The 19,485-nt window shown below is 38.9% G+C and overlaps 1 protein-coding gene across 1 annotated transcript in view; it reads left to right on the top strand.

Annotated features, from left to right (window-relative positions):
- XPO4 (exportin 4) overlaps nt 1-19,485 on the top strand; it is a 79,668-nt gene that overhangs the window by 24,386 nt on the left and 35,797 nt on the right. Inside the window, exons 3-6 of the mRNA XM_074535233.1 lie at nt 126-267; nt 518-656; nt 12,315-12,431; nt 13,213-13,366. Of these exons, the coding sequence (XP_074391334.1) occupies nt 126-267; nt 518-656; nt 12,315-12,431; nt 13,213-13,366 (552 nt within the window). The remainder of the gene's footprint in view (nt 1-125; nt 268-517; nt 657-12,314; nt 12,432-13,212; nt 13,367-19,485) is intronic.

Below are 19,485 nucleotides of genomic sequence, written 5' to 3'. Positions count from 1 at the left end.
TTCCTAGCAACAATATTCTATTTAATAATAAATGATAGTAAGTTCCATTATTTTTTTTGTTGGAAACACATTTAAGCTGAATACATGTCTTCTAATACTCAAGTTGTGTTTGTTTTTTCCCACAGAAACTAGTAAAGTGGACTATGTCCTTTTTCAAGCTGCCACAGCGATAATGGAAGCAGTTGTAAGAGAATGGATTCTCTTGGAAAAGGCTAGCATTGAGTCACTGCGAACATTCCTTCTAACCTATGTCTTACAAAGGCCTAAGTAAGTATAGAAAACACACCTCTGAACATATGGGATTCTACATAAAATCTGGGCTATCATTTTTGTTTCCCTCAGTAGCAGTGCAAGATCATTTTAAGAATAATTTGTCTTCTAGTCTTAGCAATTAACTTCTGACAGTTTTCCCATAGGAATTTACACAAGATATTTGATAAAGAAATGTGTTTAAAATTTTATTGAGCATTTATGTCCAGAATTACTTGCAATTATATTTGTGCAATGTTGTTTACAGCCTCCAAAAGTATGTTCGGGAGCAGATTTTATTAGCGGTAGCGGTGATAGTGAAACGGGGATCATTAGACAAATCAATCGACTGCAAAAGCATTTTTCATGAAGTCAGCCAGCTGATCAGCAGTGGTAACCCTACTGTGGTAAGTACTTAGTTTTTTTCTTCAGAAGTTAAGCAGTCTCTATCAGCAGCTTACATTATATACTTAGTGGTTATAAAATATTTTATACTTCGCTTATACAATTAGTCATTAAGTTGGTAACTATCCAATAATTTACCAAATTGGAGATTTTTTTTAATGTTTTGGGACAAGGGGTAGTATGTGTATACCTACTTTGATATACAAGGAGACCATATTTTTAGGAAATGTTTTTCTGAATAGCTGCTTTAAGTGCCATAGTTGTGGGTTGGTGGTTTGTTTTGATTTTTTTTTTGGTGTGTTTTTTAAAAATTATTATTTGTTTGGGTTTTTTTCCCCTCTGGTTTTCTTTAATTTCATAGCAAGATCTAAAACAGATTCTTCCATTAGCTGGAAGGTTCTTTGCACACTCTGTTCCCCTTCCATCTGTGCAGTGCCGCACTTTGCTGCGGCTCAGCTGTCGAAATGGACTGCGAGCAGGAGGCATAGGCCTCTGCTGTTCTTTGGGAGACAGTAGGTGGAGAGAAAGGGGTGTGAGGAAGTAAAACATGGAATGGAAATACAAAACTTATTCTTGATTTAATGTCATACTACTAGGGGTAAGTGTTACCTTCGATACTGAGCTCAAAGTGGAAACAAGGTGTCCAATATCTATCTATGCATTTAGTGAAATTCCGTTTGCTATGCCAGGGGATAAGTTTAGAATAGGTCATAATAGAGGCATGTAACTAGAGCTTAAAGAGAGGTGATTTTTTCTCCTACCAGATGAAAATCAAAGAGTATATAGATTCCATGCTGAAACTTTAACTGAAGCTTTTCTCCAAAAAAAATCTTGAGAGAACTGGCTCATGACACTGCTGAGCATTTAGAGCAGCAGTTGTATTAGATAGATGGGAGTGGCAAATGTTTAACTCTGAAAATTCAATCAAAGTGTACTAGAAGTAATCCAGCTCGTGTCATGGTCCTAAAAATAGTGTGTCACCTCTGAGCAACAAGTAATAACGCTCCAGGGTATGGAAATTTCATTTAGTCTTGTAAAACTTAATTTCACAGTTATTTACCTTAAGGAAACCGTTTTAGCCTTTTGATTCTGCATAATTCAGATAGAAATGGGTATTTGTTAAGAAGAACTGAGTTAATGCTTTTTTCCAGAAAACATAGCCTGGTTATTACAATGTAGTTACAGCTGAGGTTTTCAAGTTTTATGCATGACACTTTGTATGCTTATGTAGTTTGTAGAATCTTTGCATAAAGCTACAACAGTGACATAAATAGAAACGTGGACTTTGAAGTAAGGAATGCACAGTCCAGCTTGTGCAGTTGTATTTTGTGCATGCACTGTCCACAGACACACTGCACTGACCACAGCTTACAGCAGGCTAAGACTGCCTGCTCCAAGCGTATCATCCTGGGCATGCTGCAGAGCAGAGCACGTTGCAGAGGAGCTCTGCCTGGGGCACTCTTCTCCAAGTTCAGCTCACTGCCAAATTGAACTCAGTTTTTCATTTCCCTTTATTTAATTTTCCTTTTACTTCCCCCTCTTCATGAGTATGAATTTCTCCACAGTTTTTCCAAAATATTTGTGCTCAAGTTTTAAGAATGGTATTGCAAATGTCTAGGATATATAATGTTTTCTATTCTGGTGTGCTAATAAGACTTACTAGCAAAAAATAAAAGATGTGATGCTGCTGAAAGGTCTTTTCTGTATGGCAGAGTGTATGGTTGGTAGTCTTTGGCAAACTGGTTATAAGCACATGCTCCCATCTATGTGTGACAGTTTATATTATAAGCCAGTTCTCATTCATGAAAATGTTCTTGTAATCTTCTGAGACTTAGCTGCAGGAGAGACTGGTACTGGCACCCAGGATTGACATGTGCAATAATAAGCAGTAATAAAATGGTGTTTCAGCATGCTACCTGCCAAAACTGCTTTCTGAAGGGAGTCAAGGCATGCCTCTTGTATAAATATGTAACAACTTTGAAAGGTTGTATGAAATAACTCATACAATGATTTTTTTATTATTTTAGTTATCTTTTCAAATATGGTTGAGTGGTTTTGTTTCTTTACTAGTGTCCCTGTAGCATTGAGCCATGCCTGAGGGGCCATGTGGGAGCCCAGTGGTGCAGTTGCCTTGCTGCTGTGGGGAGTCTCAGCTAAGGGTGCTCAGGGTATGGTGTGAAGCCACATCCTGAAAGGAGTGGTGCTTTCAAGATTTGAGATTTGCTGTTAGGACAGTGCCATGCACTGTCACAGGTCCTTCTGGAGATTCATTTATATTAGTTACTTCTAAATACAGGCCTCCATTCAAATCACGGCAGAGGCTAGGATGTGGATATTGAAAGAGGTCAGCTGATGTTTTCCAGTCCTCTCTGCTTCTCTGTGGAAGGAATCATTCAATTTTTTTGACATCTTTCCCATGGTGTGATATGCACTCTTGCCTCCTTGTACACTCAAGTTGCAGAAGTCTATCATACCTTTGTGACTCTGAATTCTTTTTCCAGTCTTTTTGTCCTTTCTGTATCCTTCTCAGCCGTCTGTTCTGACCTTCTGCTTACCCGTTTGCATCGTCCTGCCTGAGGTTCACTACACATGAAGTCAGCAGCAGGTCACTTTGTATTTAAAAATGTTTAAAGCTCTCAAACAAGAGCAATCAGCAGCTCTTAGCTGCTGATAATTGGTTAGAGCATGATACTAATTACAGCAAGGTTGTGGGTTGGATCCCCATATGGGCCATTCACTTAAGAGTTGGACTTGATCCTTGTGGGTCTCTTCCAACTCAGAGTGTTCTGAGGTGATGGCTTTCTACAGCAGTTTGTAATTGAGAGAAAGTCTATTTTTAAAAAGCAAAGCATTCTCTTGTGTCCATCTTGCTTGCCTTTTCTTCCTTATTGGCTGTGAAGCTTCTTGATCCATCTTTACCTTACAAGAATAATGTAGCTGCTGAACCTTTTCCATTCCCTGCAGCCCTTCACCCAATTTCTGTCAGACTTCTGTACTAACTTTGTGATCATCAGCCAGTCCTGCTCCATGAAATCTTTGGGACTTTTGAGTAATATCTTGTCAGGATCAAGTCTTGATAGTTGGGGTAATAAGGAGGGCGGTGAATGTAGATGGTAGTGTCTGTTGCTTGTGTCCTTTTGCAGGATTTGATGTGCTTAGTACCTCAACTTTTTAACTACTAGTTAAAAAGATCTTCAGAGATGGATGTGTTTTGAGACTAGGACATGAAGGTATGTAGTGGCAAACTGACATATAAGCAAGACTGTTGAGAATGAAAAAATGAGGAGATTGGAAGGAAGGTAAGGAGAGGAATTGTGATGAGAGTAATAAAATTGCATTAGTATTGAGTAATCTTATAATAGTGGAACACAGTGTACGTGTTAAGGAAATAACAAGACACTAAGGAGAGTTAATACTTGGGGGATGGGAAGGATGCATGGTTAGAGCCAGGTTTAGAACTGCAGTGTTGGCTTCTGCTGCTGCTTCTCTGCCATTTGCTGCTTTATGAATCTCACTGAAGAAACCTTTGTATGAGAAGGGAAAGCAAACTTTTAGTCTGGCTGCCTATTTATTTGTAACTGAGTTTAGGTAGTAATCCTCTAGGAGCACAAAGATTAGCTTTAGAGTTCTTGGTTTTGTTTTTTCTGATTCTTCCTATATTATCAATACAAGCCATCCTCTGGAGATGGAGAACGAAGGACAATCTGTAATCTCCCTCCGACAGCAATTTCAGGATCTCTTTTCAAAATCTTCATTTCTCTGGGGGATGCAGTTTCTGGCAGCAGACACAGTATCATGAGTCAGTCTTACAATTCTAAATACATGTTTTCTCTCACTAATTTCAAGATTTTGGAGAACTGTGTAGGCCAAGTTCTTTTCAACTGTAAATGCCTTCAATTTCTTGGCCTTTTCTTGTGTTAAAATATTCTGCTTTTGCATAGCTGAAGGATTTCATTTGTCCTTCGTCCCTGCCAGAAGGACAGGAATCCTGGCAGCTAAGTGACTGACTCCCAGGAGGAGGATCTGGTCTGCATGTGAACACAATCAGATTTTGTTTAAAATCAGACCAAGATATGGATCTCACCTCGATTTCTTCCAGTATATGTGTAGGCAGATGCACAGGGATCCAGCTGCTATAGACTTGACATGGGACTGGGAAGCAACAGAAGCTGTGTTTTTTTGAATGTATTTTAATATAAAGTTCTATATCTGAAGCCTACATATTTTTTTTTACATGGAAGAAGACTTGTCAAGACTCAGTGGAAAAGCTCTGGAATCCTAACAGTCCCTTTTCTTGCAACATTTGTAAATCTGTTGTTCTGTTTCTCGATGTTCCTAATTGGGCTAGAGAGAAGATCCAGCTGCTTCAGATTACCTAAAGCTTCTGAGGGATGTGCTGTGAATGAATTTCATGTGAGTGGTGGGAAATACTAATAAGCAAAACTCTAGGCATTCATCTTCATTGAGATTAATCTGTCCATTATAATGGCTGCCTGGATAACTAGTTATATTTATTTAGCATTTGCAGTTCTTGTTTCTACTCTTTAAATTCCAGAATTATAGTTCTGGAGGCCTGTCTAGCTGTTACTGCTTCATGTGGTAGGGTAGGAGTTGGAGAGGCTCTCCTGACTTTCACATTTTGACAAAAACATATGTATTATCCACCCCAAGTTGTGTCTTCTGGTCTTATAAAATTGTTACCTTGTTCTGTGTACCTCATTGCCCTTAAGACATGTTCAGTCTAAAAAAATAGAGGGTGAACCAGGATATTTAAGCTGATAAGTTCTCTATAAAGGCCTAAGTTAGTGTGTTAAAGATTGGTTTGGGAATTTTAAGGATCCAGAAACTACTCCACATGTGAGGCTAAAACTCAGTGATAGAAATGTAAGAGAACTTTAAAACATAAGTGGTTTTTTAGTAGTTGAATTAATCAGGATGCTTTTGCACTTTTCAGATTTTACTGTTGAAAGGGAGCTGGCTTTACCTGAGATGCAAGTCTCCAGCTTAGCTACCTAATAACTACTAGAAATTGATAACTCCCCAGTTACATTTACACTAGAGCCACAGTTCCAATGACAGGGCTGGGAAGTGAGGAGATGTGTTCCCAGTGGTGAGATGTACATCCCCTGTTCTATGTATGGCATCCCAAACCCTTTCTTTCCTGAATTTTTCCATCTCATGAGCTTTGCACTTGTGGAGTCCCTCACCTGTGACCTCACACACTCACTGGGAAGAAAGAAATTAAGCCTTTCCATGTGTTACACCATGTATTTTTTTAATTACAGTGGTGTCACACAGGTAAGCAGGCTTGAGGGGAAAAGTCTCTTTAAGACATTTGTTGACCGTAGCTGCTTGGTGTTTAGTCATTCTTCCTCTGAAAGGTACTACCCTTCAGAATAAATGTGTTCAGTAACATACTGGATCTTTGTGTTAGTCTGCTTAGACACAGCCTCTTCTCCCTCACAGCCTCTTTTTTTTTTTTGGGCAGATCTGCTGTGGAACACAGCTGTGTAATGCAGCTCATTTGACATAGCTGGCAGTATGGCAGGCAGAGCCAGGCAAGAAAGACCAGGAATGAGTACTGGGAAAAGTGGGGGGAGGGAGGACACCTATCCACCAAAGAGCACTTGTTGGGATGGTGTATATTCAAGCTGGGTGCTGCTGATGGTGAGCTGCATGGCTAGTCTAACTATTCATTATTTTGAGTTTAATTGAAAGTCCTGTATTTGTTCACGCAGCTGTGGTAGGAGTGAAGATCCAGCTGGTGGCATTCAGACAAGAACCTGGAGAAGGATATGTTACCTTTATAAATGGTTTTCAGGCCTTCAACTTCTTTTATGAGATTACTTTTTGGGGTTTTTTTCCTCCTCCTGTTTTCTGCTTTGCAACTTTGCCTGTCTCCAGAGAAACAAAGAAAAGCATGTTTTGCACCCTGTGCTCCAGCAAACTCTGCCTGGACCTCTTCCATTATTAGTAGAGGCTGCTGCTTCCCTTCGTTCTTTGTCCAAAGCCTGCATGCTTCACATGCCACAAGATCATCTTCCTCTGGCCCATGGTGATTCACAGGGGAATTGGCTTTTTCTTTCTCAGCTCACCCTGGGGGTTTGCCTTGGTTTGGCTGGTTCCCCCCAAGGAAGGGGAAGCAAGGTCTCAATTAGAGTTCTGCTGTAGCTCTGATGTGCTAACCTGGTGCTGCTCATCTGTCTTTGCACAATGGCAGAAAGGGAATGAGAGGAAAGGAGTGCACTGCCCAGGCAGTCCCTTACTGCTGACAGCACAGAACTGCAGCTGTGGGTCCTATTCCTATCAGCATATCCCTGCTCTATAGCTTTTTTCCACCAGTTGGCTCATTTGGGAAGGAACAGATAAAAATCAGTGGGTCCTGGTGCTTGCTTATGTTTCTTCAAAATAGGTTTTGGTTTTCTTTGGTTGGGAATCACTATTTCAGCTCTTGGGTCCCCCACCCATTCTTGAAATACTCCCAAGTTGAAAAGTTGGAGTGGCCCCAGTTATTCTGTGTACTTAAAGGTATTTCTTTTGGCCCTCTGGCCATCATTTTAACCTTCCAATTTGAGTTGCACCTTATGTTCTGGAGATTTAGATACTCTGAAAATGTTAGCAAAAACAGCTGTGCTTATTCAAGGAAACTAGAGAAGAAGACCATTATTGCCTTTATAAAGAAAGCCATGCTTTAAACAACTTAGTTAGTAAAATTGCTTTTGTTACATTCTCACTACAGAATTCTGTCACCTAGGAGCAACACAGCAAATTCTGCTTCTGATACATTTATTCTTTGATTTTTCCTGCTCTTGTGCAAGTTAAATTTAAATAGTTTAGGAATGCTATTAAATCTTCACATGGCTTCCCTTTGGTTTCAGTAACAGAGTTTACATTATACACGTGGAGACAAAAAGTCCTCTAAAGGCATATTCAGGCTGGCAGTGATATAATATAAGGGTAGATGTTATGATTTGCTCTATTCAGGCAAAATCTTCCTTCTTTTAAATATGCTTACTGCTTTTTCTGCAGGTGTAAATGATACTTGCAGAAGGCACTGCATGATAGCTTAGATTTTGTAGTAAAATGAATTCTTTAATCAAATCTCTGACAACCTAACTGTATATCTGCTCTGAATTCAAAACAAGGAAACTGTTTTGGTATTAGAGTTCATTCTGCTTTGTCTGTTGGCTTTACTGCTGCAGAGCTGATGTACCACATGTCCATTTATTCCTAGGCTGTATTTGAACTCTTCTTCCTTTCAGATGCTCTGTAACCTAACTACCCTCAAATTAAGCACTTCATTTATTCCATGGGCAGCCCAGGCACAAGTGTGAAATCCCTTTAAACATTATGGCTTTAGCTTCTTTTATAGGGGACATTCCATTTGGAAGAATAAGTTGTAATTTACCTTTTGCATCTGAGTTTTACGAATGATATATAAATGCTGTTTATTGTTAAAATGACATATGGTCTTTCTGTAATGTCTGTGTTTTATTAAAGTCAGTTGAAAAGAAAACCACTAAAACGATGTTACTACTGGGTGTCTGATTGCCAAGTTAATCTCTTATCACAAGTCCCATTGATGTTCTGTTTGAGCAGCTGAGAGTCTGTTTCATGTATAGCGATCTTTCATAAAGTTTATTCCTGGTAATAAAGCTAACTGGGGTGAGTGCCAAGCTATTCTCAGAGGCAATGCTCTCTCTCTCAACAAGAGAAGGATTTTATTTTGTTAGATGGGCTTATTGTTTGGGCATGTACTTGTGGCAGAACTAGTGAAATTGCTAGGGAGTGAGTCAAGCTAGGTTCAGAGGTGTACTCTTACTGGTATGAAGTTAATGGCATTGCTGCACAATAGACATTCAGATCTGGCTTTTAATATGATGCCCAGAGTCACGTGCATTTTCTACTTATTACAGCGTGGTATTACTAACTTGCATTGTTAATCTCTTCTGTGGTGTGGCAAAAACCTGAAAAAAACCTTTAAACAAGAGCCAACAAATCCCCACCAGAAAACAAAAGAACAAACCAACCAGCCAAAACCACACCAAAACCATCAACCAAAAAAAAAAGCAAACAACACACCCAACCAATCAAAAAAAAAACACCCAAAAACAAAACACAAAAACCCCCAGAACCCTCCACCCTAGAATTTTGTGTTAGGTGAATTCAATTTTCTTATGTGTAAGAGGAAGAAATTTTAGTTCACATAGCACACCAGCATTGGTTTCTCTGAAATTGTTGGTTTTCAGATTTTTTGAAATCTTTCTTCTGATAATATTTACATTAAGGTACTTAGTGTCTTCACTCCAAATGTATCCGTATATTAAAAAAATGAAATTCAAAATATTAGTAGTATCTGTATATTAAAAAAATGAAATTCAAAATATTAGTAGTTAACCTTCAGTAAAATTACTTTATGAAAATAAAATTTTATTTCTAGTAAAATTTACTTAAGCCTTATTCAGAGTTTCTGAAATATTATTGTGTATTCAGGAAAGTTTAATAGCTGGCTGGGAAAGTATGCTTTTAAGCTAATAATTTGTTAATACTCATGAAAATGGCCATCTTACTGCTGTGGACAATAGTCTGTATAAATTCCTGTAGCCTTATGGCAGTTTTGGGAAGCAGTGGTGGTTTTGCAAAGCTTTGTGCAAATACTTGACAAGGGTGTAGATGGCAGATGCAGGTGCAGATCGTAACAGAAGCGGATGGATGTGCAAATATTGCACATGAGGCCCCAGGGATAGTGAGGGAATGGGGCAGGATTTGCACTCCAGGTATTGAAATACCAAGTTAAGGAAGTTGAGGGGATGCTGAGAATTCAGTAGGAGGGAGTAAATCAGAGGGGTGCAGTGTGCCCTGGTATTTGCTGTGAGCTAGCCTGCTGGATGGAATAAGGTGTGTAAATCTAGTAACATCATTTTCCTTCTGTCATGCTCAAAGCAGGTACTGATGTCCCAGAACTATCTGAACTTGCTCTCATTGAAATCGGGGGATAGGCCACTGCTCAAGCTGCTTAGCAGATTCAGCCAGCCTACCTGTACCCATTGCTCTTTACACTTTCAAAAAGATGTCTTTACCATCAGTGATGAAATTTAACCTTTCTTTTAATTTTTTCCTTGAAATCAGGAGAAAAGCACATCAAAATAAAAATCTGTAACACTCTTTTACCATGCACTAGCACATTACTCTGCAACAAGAAAGGATAAATTATTATATACATATAAACAAACTGGAGAAAGGGGAAAGTGCTATTTCAGCTAATATTAAGTATTTGTAATCACAATGGGAGCAAACTTTTTTTCTGATTGTTCCTGCCTGTTTGAGCTTGGTGATTGATTTTTCAGTAACTGGCAGCCAACTGCAAATGATGGGGAGTCTGCATTGCTGCCCTGCTTTTCCTGTGGTGGTCTGGATGGTGGCTTGTTGTCAGGGCGTTAGCATGCTAAAGCAGAAGCAGTTCAGTTTTTGCCTGGTCTTTGTACTGTTGGAGCTGCTGATGCCACTTGGTAATCAGGGTATGTTGCAGAGCATCAAAGTGTACAGATTTGTAATTGCAGCTAGTGATGTCCTTATGTCATGGCTGCTTTGAGCCTGAAAAATGTGAGTCAGTAATTTAAGCATCAAATGAAAATTTGTATTTTAAGCTATTTAGAGAGTCATGTGAGAAAACTTTGCATTATTTCTTTAAAAACACGTATTCTGATCTGAAGCATTCTTCTAAAGTCAGATTTGGGGGGTTTTTCTTAGTAGTTCTTTTTCTTTTAACCAGCTTAATTCTTTTCATATGGAACTTTTAATGTTGGATTTAATACTCAATACTAGTCTAGACTGCTTTGTTTTTTTAATATTAGATCAGATCTGTATTTCCTTTAACTAAAAAAATTATTTGTGTGAATGCCTTGCACAGAAATTTGAAATTTGAATTGTGAAATACTTGAGGTGATTAGAAATATTTCTAGTATGTAAATGAGAAAGTTGCGCTTTCACTGGAATAGTTTAAATCATGATGCTGGTTTTCATTGGCTAAATGCTTTTTGTGATATGTGTAGTTTGGCGGAGCTGACTGTAAATGAGAAATAGTCCACTTGAAATAAATAATTTCTTTAAAATGGGAATGCTTTTATTTAGCAAATTATCAGCAATATGCTGGTCTGCTGTGCTTATGCAGCTTTATTGCATAGCGGAAGAGAAAACCTGTGTATTATCACAAAGCCACTATGTTTGATCTGTCTGGAACTTATTTAGCAAGTAAGAATGTTAATTTAGTGTTTACTGACTAAGATAACTAGTTGTCTGGGGGGATCAAGGTACTGACTTCAGAGGCATTTCTGAACAAAGATGTTGCAGTTGGTGGGTGGATGGCACTGGTCTCAGCTGTTGTATGAGCTTGCATAAATAGTATCATCTCCACTTTAATCTTTCGGGTGTTCAGAGGTAGTGTGCATATTTCTGTTTAACCCCTGGACACTTGCTGGCATGCATGACCCTTTAACAATTCCTATCTCTCTGTCCATCCCTGGCACCTTGGCTCCAAACAGTCTGGGAGGATAGCCAGTAATTTTGGAGCTTTTTGTACAGAACATCTCCTTAACAAAAAGTCTTTTCATTTCAGCAGGATACACTTTCTATTGTGCTTGTTACAACAGTGAGGGCACAAGTCTGAAGTACTACTTGCATCTCCAGTACTTGCTCCCCTTTGTGTGCAAGGATCAGTTAAAAGATATTAAAACTGTTGATGATGGTTTCTGGACTTTGGCATCAGGAAAAAAAGCTTTTTTTATATATTTCAGAAAACAGCAACAAAAGCTGGAGCCATGTGTTTCATACAGAAAGTTGGCTTTTAAGTAAATGTTTTAGATGAAAATTTCATTTACCTTATATTAAATTTTGAGAATGAAAAAGATACCTAAAACCTTTAGTCTTCATTAATCTGTCTCTAAAATTAGCATGCCTTTTTCTCACCAATTTTTATATCACTTTGGAGACATAATTTTAATAGAGTAGTTTTAAGGGTTTTTTCTGAGGCAAGTCATAGTGGTGCTGTGGAGGGAGGTATCCAAGACCTTTCAAGTATCAGTGCTTTCTGTAAATTCCTCTCCTATTTTCTTTATGGGGAGAGGGGAAATGATGTACTAGACATTGTTATTGCAGTTGTTTTTGACAAACTTGTATCACTTTTGGTGCTATAAAGTTAATCATGATCAAACCAACATGGTAAGTGTAGCAAGTGCAAAGAAGGGCTGAAACAAACTTCCAAGGGACCTGAACTCTTACATCAATAGAAATAAGTGGACAGTGAATCTTCCCTGGAACTAATACCTGTAAAGGTCTGTGCACAGGAAGACAAAGTAATTGGCAAGGCTGGGAAATGGTTTGCAATAAGTTGATTTCATTTGTAATGACAATCACAACAGATGCCAGCTTTTATATTGCTCAAATACTCAAATTTCTTTTTTAAGGATGGAGCCGTGATGATTCCAGAAATGGTTCATCCAAGGATCTATTTTCCTGAAAGTTTGACTTGTTCTAGTTTGTGTTAGAAGGAACTGAAGTAGTAGTTGTATTAAGATGCTAATAGAAAAATGAAGGACACTATAGGTGCTATTGCATTACTGGACATCTTTTAGTTATGTTATTCCCCCTTGTCTTTTTTATAGCAAACTTTGGCCTGTTCCATTCTAACGGCGTTGTTGAGCGAGTTCTCAAGTTCAAGTAAAACCAGCAACATTGGACTAAGCATGGAGTTCCATGGTAACTGTAAACGTATATTTCAGGTAAACTAGTTCTGTGTTGATATATGCTACCTCTCTTTCTAAAATTTAAACATGTGGAAGCAAAAATACTTTGTTGTGCCAAGTGCAGTCAGGTACACTGTGTCCCTAAAAGCATTTAATAGGAAAAATACTGCAAATAATCCAGATACTGGCTGCTTCAGGAAAATTGGTAATGTATTTTTTAAAAACTCGTATCAAAAAGGTGCAACCCCTTTGTGCCCATTTTATGAATGTAGAGCTACAGATCTTTATGCCGTTGGGCTCTTTAATTCCTTGGCTACCAATTGCAAACAAAACGAATACTCTGTGGAACAATGATAGTCTTAAATATAGCTTTGGTTTAAAGCCAAGGAGAGCTATGTATGTATTTAAAAATATTATTGCAGATGGTGTAGCCTGGTTGTCTCAGATGTATTGTTTGGCCAGTCAGAAATGTTTATGTGAAGGCATTGCTTTAAATTGACTGTTGTGGAACAATTTACCAACTTTTTTCATGCCAAAGACCAACTCTTTTCTCCACTACTTATTAAAAACATATTGGTTTTTTATCTTTTAACAACCAGAATTTATGTGAGGATTTTTTTCATAGTTTTTGCAAATGTAATCAATTAATTTTGATGAAAGGCGGGATTCTCACTGGCAATTTCAAAGTATATCCTATATTTTAATGAAAACAGGGTGAAACTGGAAATTTTTATTCTCTCTGGAAAATTATTTCCTGTTGATCACTATTTCATTAATGACTGAGATACTGAATGTATTGTGTTTGTTCTGACTGTAGGAGGATGATCTGCGGCAGATCTTCATGCTCACAGTAGAGGTACTTCAGGAATTCAGCAGACGTGAAAACCTCAGTGCTCAGATGTCTTCAGTGTTTCAGCGTTATCTTGCACTAGCCAATCAGGTCTTAAGCTGGAACTTCCTTCCTCCAAATTATATCCTTTTCATGTCAGGCCCTTTGTTTCCCTTGACTTGGGTCACTTCTTGGTTGAGGAGTAAAGTCTTTGCAAGGAGAGTAAAACATAGAAGCTTTGTGTTTAGCCATTGATTTATGTTTTCTTCTGTTAGTGCTTTTTGTCTCCACCATGCTCACTAAGAGATGCTTACCTACAGAAGCTGCTGTTGGTCTTCATTAAAGTTTAAAAGCATTTTGCATAGAAGAGAAAATGCACAGAGCACCCACCTTTGACAGGTTTATGGTCTGTCTGGTTGGTGCAGGAAATGTGCAATATGCTGCTTCAGTGTAGAACCATATGGTGAAGAGTCTAAGCCCAGTTCAATTTTTGTGCAGAGATCTGATCTGTCCTACTTTTCCCCCTTAGAGAAGAGATAAGGAAAGTGCCCCATCATGCAGGAATATGCATGTTCATGCAGGTGAACCAACTCCCCATAAAAGAACATGGTATATAATAGAACATGGAATATCTTCAGCCTGAAAAAAAGTATTTGGTAGCTGAGAAAAGAAATGTCAACTTCATTTTACACAGGTGCCATTGCTTCCATTTTAATATTTTTGTGGTATCTGCTTTTCATTGGTCTAGAGAAAGGTGGAGTTGGAAAGTAGAGGAGGGAAGGTGTCCGGTTTATCTCCCCCCGAAAGGTTGTGGTAGTTAGTGTTCGTCTAGGAAGGGAATAAGAAAGAGAAAGGCTCTTAGTGAAGGAGAGAAGAAAAAATATATAAAAATGCTCAGTCCAAAAAAATGAGCAAGACAAATATTGTAGAAATACTCAATCACACTCTTAATTCAGTAGAGGTTTTAGACAGCATGTGTAGTAAATCATTATAGCACCTGTTTTAGTAGCCAGACTACCTTTAAGAAGCTCAGCAAACTTTTAAGCTGGTTTATAAACTTCTTTTCTTAAAACTTCTGAAATTGCTACCAAGTTATACATGCCGCAGGAATCTTGATGTTGCCCTCAAATCCACTGTGAAGGATTTTATTTGCTTTCCTGGTGTGGCAGTCAGAAGGTGATACCTGTGGGTTTTTGTTTTCTTTTAGTCTGTTCATTATGCAGCAGGCAGCAAAAGTAAATTTATTGGAAACTGAATATTCCTTGGTTCACATTTTTAAAGCAGAATGCCAGTTATATTGGCTTTAAGAAAGGTTCCATGGATTAAAAGTCAATATCCCATTTCTATTCATCCCTGAAGTGATTTGGCAGGGGTTCAGAGAGGAATTTAGCCCGTGTGCCTATAAAATGAAGACTGTAGTCAAATTGTTGCACCTTATAAAAGTCTTTGGAAGGGGATTTGGGATTTTAAATAGAAAGGAAATGCTCTTGTATTGTGCAGTGGTGGTTCCCTCTGTATTTAAGTCTGGCTCTGCACAAACTTCTGATGCAGTCCTAAATACAGAATCATAGAACGATAAGGGGTTGGAAGGGATCTTAAATATTATCCATTTCCTATCCCACTGCTGTGGGCAGGGACACCTTCCACTAGACCAGGCTGCTCAGAGCACCATCCAACTTGGCCTTGAACACTTCCAGGGCTGGGGTATCCACAGCTTCTCTGGGCAACCTGTTCCAGTGCCTCATCATCCTCATAGGAAGAAATTTCTTCCTAATATCTAACCTGAATTTTCTCTCAGTCTATGCCCATTACTCCTTGTCCTATCACTGCAGTTCCTGAGAAGGAATCCCTCTCCACCTTCCCTGTAGGCTCCCTTCAGACACTGGAAGGTTGCTCCAAGATCTCCACACAACCTTCTCTTCTGCAGGCTCAACAGCTCTCTGAGCCTGTCTTCAGAGGGCAGGTGCTCCAGTCTCCTGTCAACTGTGTGGCCTCCTCTGGACTTACTCCATCAATTCCATGGAGTCCTTCTTGTACTGGGGACTCCAGAACTGTAGTCAGTACTCCAGGTGGGGTCTCACAGGAAAAGAGTAGAGGGAGAAATCTCCTCCTTCAACCTTTTGATGCAGCGCAGGATGCAGTTGTCTGAGCGCATTGTCGGCCCATGTTGAGTTTTTCATCAACCATCACCCCTGGCTCCTTCTCTGCAGTGCTGCTCTTAATCACTTCTGACCCCTTGGCATGTCTGGGATCTTGGTATTGTTCAAAAGTGAAGGCTGTAGTTCTTCATGAGCTCCTTTGTCCTTGGCTAAGGTTTGCACCTTAGTGGAGCCAGGTAGAGATGGACACGTGCAAAATGTGGAGCCTTTGAATTCCAGCTTTCCTTTATGCATCTGTATAATATCAAGTGATTTAAGTGCTAGTAAATAAATGTTACTAGAAATACCAAAGCAAGCAATACTACTGCTAATATTAGTAATATTTTCTGCTATTTGGCCTACTTTAGATACTACAGCTCTTAAACAAGCTCTGGCCATTTCTGGATATCGAATGGACCTAAATGCTCTTAATGGATCAATTTCAAATATTTTTGTAATTTCTGATCCACTGATACTATCTTTTTGTTTTCTACTATTGGGTGCTTCATTTTGATGAAAGAATTACAGCACCAGCTTGGGTCTTCTTTATTTATATATATATCAACCTGTGTTCACAGAAGTTGGAACATCCTCAGTCATCTCTTAGAAAAATTGGTATTAGCTGCCAAAGATTCAGTAACTCTTGGGATTTACAGTGCCATGTTGATTATATTGTGGCATAAATCTGTTTTCCTTAAGATTACCTATTTAACTGTTGATTGTTAGCTCATGGGCAGTGACACTTAGCTTGGCTGTAGTTTCTAAATAGATAGCACATTACATAAGAATGTAAGAATTGCTGTGTTGATTGATTGGTTGGAGTTCTTTTGGTGTCCTCTTTCCAAATCTTGACAGTACATATGCTGAAGCAATGGGCATAAATTTAATACCTGAAGCATGGAGTAAAATGATCCATTGTATTCTCAGGTATATCTTTTTTCCTTTAGTTGGTATTTCCCCTGGCAAGATAGTATTGATTCTCAGTATTTTCTGCAGCATCACAGAAATCTGCAGTACGTTTATGTAATATTTAGCAATTTATCTCCAAAAAAGGGAAATAGCATAAATGTGCATCAACTGTAAGGTGGCTCTTGCAAAGTGGCACGTTATTCAAGTCCCCAGGTTGTTAGAATTGAATCAAAACATACCACTTCTCAAGAATTCTGTCCTGTTATAGGACAACTTTATAAATGTTGCATTGTTAAATGCAGTTTTTGACAGTGTTGCCACCAATTGTAAGAAAAGTTGTGGTGAGTCTGCATTATCTGTTGCTACCATGAAAGATGCATTGTGGAATACCCCCTCATTAGAGCAACAAAGGAAGAAACTCTACCTAATTTCAAGTTGGAACTCAGTATTTTTAAATTATCTTGGGATGTAGTTCCTGCAGTAGGAAGGACAAGGCACAGTGACCTAGGAGGCCTCCCTTCAGTCATGGCCAGTTTCTCCTATTTCATTTTCCAGCAATCATCTATTGTTATTTTTATCTGCCACCTTGAGATATTAGTTTACCCGGTGTTTGTGGAGGCTTCAGAGATAGTATCTTGTGGCATGTTGGCTTCTGCACAGTTTCTTTTTTCAGTACTGCTACAGTATTGTTAAATATTATTTACTTGTATGGAACTAGTTTTAACGGCATCTTTTCTTAAATGAATGTTTCAACTAATTAAGGAAGGACAGATGATCAGTACTAAAAAGTACCACCCTCTCCTTTACAAAAGTGCCTTCAAGAATGTGACTTTTAGTATATTGTGAGTACCCAAAGTCTCCATTTAAGAAGCTGAGTGTTGTTGGGCTTTTACACACCTTGGCATGGGCATACACATCCTGTGAAGTCAGGATGTAATTATAATTTCTATCATTTTATTTCCAAAGATATTTCTCTTGTTGACTTAGGATTTTTCTGTTCCTGGCAGCCATATTCTAATGGACTTTGGCTGAATGTCCTCAAATGTAAAAGTTCTTGAACAGAACATAAGAATTGTGTGCAGCTGTGTCCCATCTACAGAAAGGTATCTATTATCTGTCATTAGGAGCTGTCATAAAAGTACTTATCCCTTATTCTTCAATGTATGGATTACAGTACATGAATAAAGAGATACTTGAGCTTTAGTTCTTGTTTTGGATTTAGTGCCTGTACTTGCTTGGAGGCAAGCTGGCAAATGTTCAAGTGATTGTAGTATAGAGGATTTAAAATGCAGGTTATGTAGACCTAGTGGTTTGCACTCTACTAACACACATCATTACCGTTCCATTGGAATTGTTGGTGCCATGGCAGTTGTATGAATTGACTGAAGCTTTTGTCTGATCTGAACATTTTTGTGTTCATTGGCCACACAGTTAATATCTCTGTTTTGAAAATGTCTTTTAAACTTCAAGCCAGAATGAGACACCTGTCTGGGAGGTTCTGTGAACCATATAGTTCTGCAGACTTCCAAGATTTGAGCTCAGTCCAACCCAGATTGGTAGCATCTGTTGTACATTATGGAAGCGCATGAAAACGACACAGAAAACTCAAGGTTGATTTTGAGGAATGGTTCAAGTTGGCATTGCTGCTGAAAAAGCATCCTGCCTTATCACCTCCCATGAACATGATGCTGAGCAGGGAACCACCTGGCTAGAAATGTGGTAGGGTTTTGTTAGCAGGTTTTGCCCCCAGGTTTGAGTTGTTGCACAGCTGCAGCAATGATTCTACCTGTACCAAGGAGTGACAGCATTTATTTCTTCAGCACCATGGCTGCTTTCCATAGGCCTTGTGTTTGTTAGCAGCCTGGAATTATCCTGAATTTACTGCAGCAGTCTGTTCTTACCTGAAAAATGAAGCATAGGGCACTATCCTGTCAATGTATTGGGATATAGAGCAAAATTCAATGTAACTGAATCAGCTGTATTTAAGAATGCTGCATTTTACTTTTATCACCTACCACTTCTAGGTGCAAACTGACCTGGCTTTGAAATCCTTGATGGTTAGAAATGATTTCTAGGACACTCTATTTTCTTGTCAGTCCTTTCTAGCAACTTTTTAAGACAACATTGTGCAAACCCAAGAAGATTGGAAGATCCCCTGAATTCTGTCATAATTGCACTAAACATATTTATATTGATGTTGACCTTTTTAACAGTCTTTCATCATTTCCTTTTTCCTGAATGAATTCTGTAATCAGTTTGCAATATAGGAACATCTTGACAGCATTAGTATCAGAAGAGGAGAAGAGACCAGGAATGACCCTTTTTGGGAAGGGGAGCTGGTATTCTGTTTTCTTGCCCCAGTGGTTTATAAGTCTCCAGTTTTGCCGTGATGGTTATGGCACCCTGGATGGCAGCTGGTGTGTGGTGGAAAGGTGTGACTCCTGAGCCACATCTGTGTGGCTGCCACATGTGCATGGGTGCTTTATGTGCCAGGTAGGCTGGAAGTGATCAGCTTGCATATCATAAGCTGCAGCAGAGTGTTCCAAGAACTGCAGAATCCACATGGCTGGTCATGAGCCTTGGAACTGGCATGGCTCTGGAATCAGCCAGGTTTAAAATTAGCTTGGGTGTTCCTGCACTTCCTACTCCTGTTCCTGCAATCTGAGTCCAGTGTCTCCAACACAAAGTATTGTTTCATTCTCGTGACTGTTTAGAATACTTGTGTTTAATATTTAAGCATATGCTCCTTGTCCTGGTTGCTGGATGTATTTGTGGAGAGTGTAAGGTATGGGAAGGTCTGTGAAGGATTTCTCCATAGGGGGCAGCAAGCCTCTGCAGCAGTTTTAGGCAGTTGCTCCTTAGACTCATCCCATGTGCTTGGCTCACTAGCTAGAGACCCAGAGAAGCTCTTAAAAATTCAGATAAATTCAGATAAAATTAGTATTTAACATAACACTGGAGGGCAGGTACCTCTCCAATGCAGTTTTTTATTTTTAAAATGCAAGTCTATGACTGGCACAAAGTCCAGAAATATTTCAAACAACAAAAGTAAAGTGCTTAAAATGAATTTTAAGAAAGATATTCAGACCATAGCACTCCAGGAGTTTTCCCTCCATTTCTGAGATGTTTCACTTCTGTGCACAAACTTACAAATGGGGCTCTCGTAGAAGAAATCTCAGCTTTGTTTTTTGAGTTCCAACATACTATTTTGTGG

The sequence above is a fragment of the Zonotrichia albicollis genome, chromosome 2 (assembly GCF_047830755.1).
Source record: "Zonotrichia albicollis isolate bZonAlb1 chromosome 2, bZonAlb1.hap1, whole genome shotgun sequence".
NCBI lineage: Eukaryota > Metazoa > Chordata > Aves > Passeriformes > Passerellidae > Zonotrichia > Zonotrichia albicollis.
Note: the sequence above shows the minus strand (reverse complement) of the source record. Positions and strands in the feature narration are given on the sequence as shown.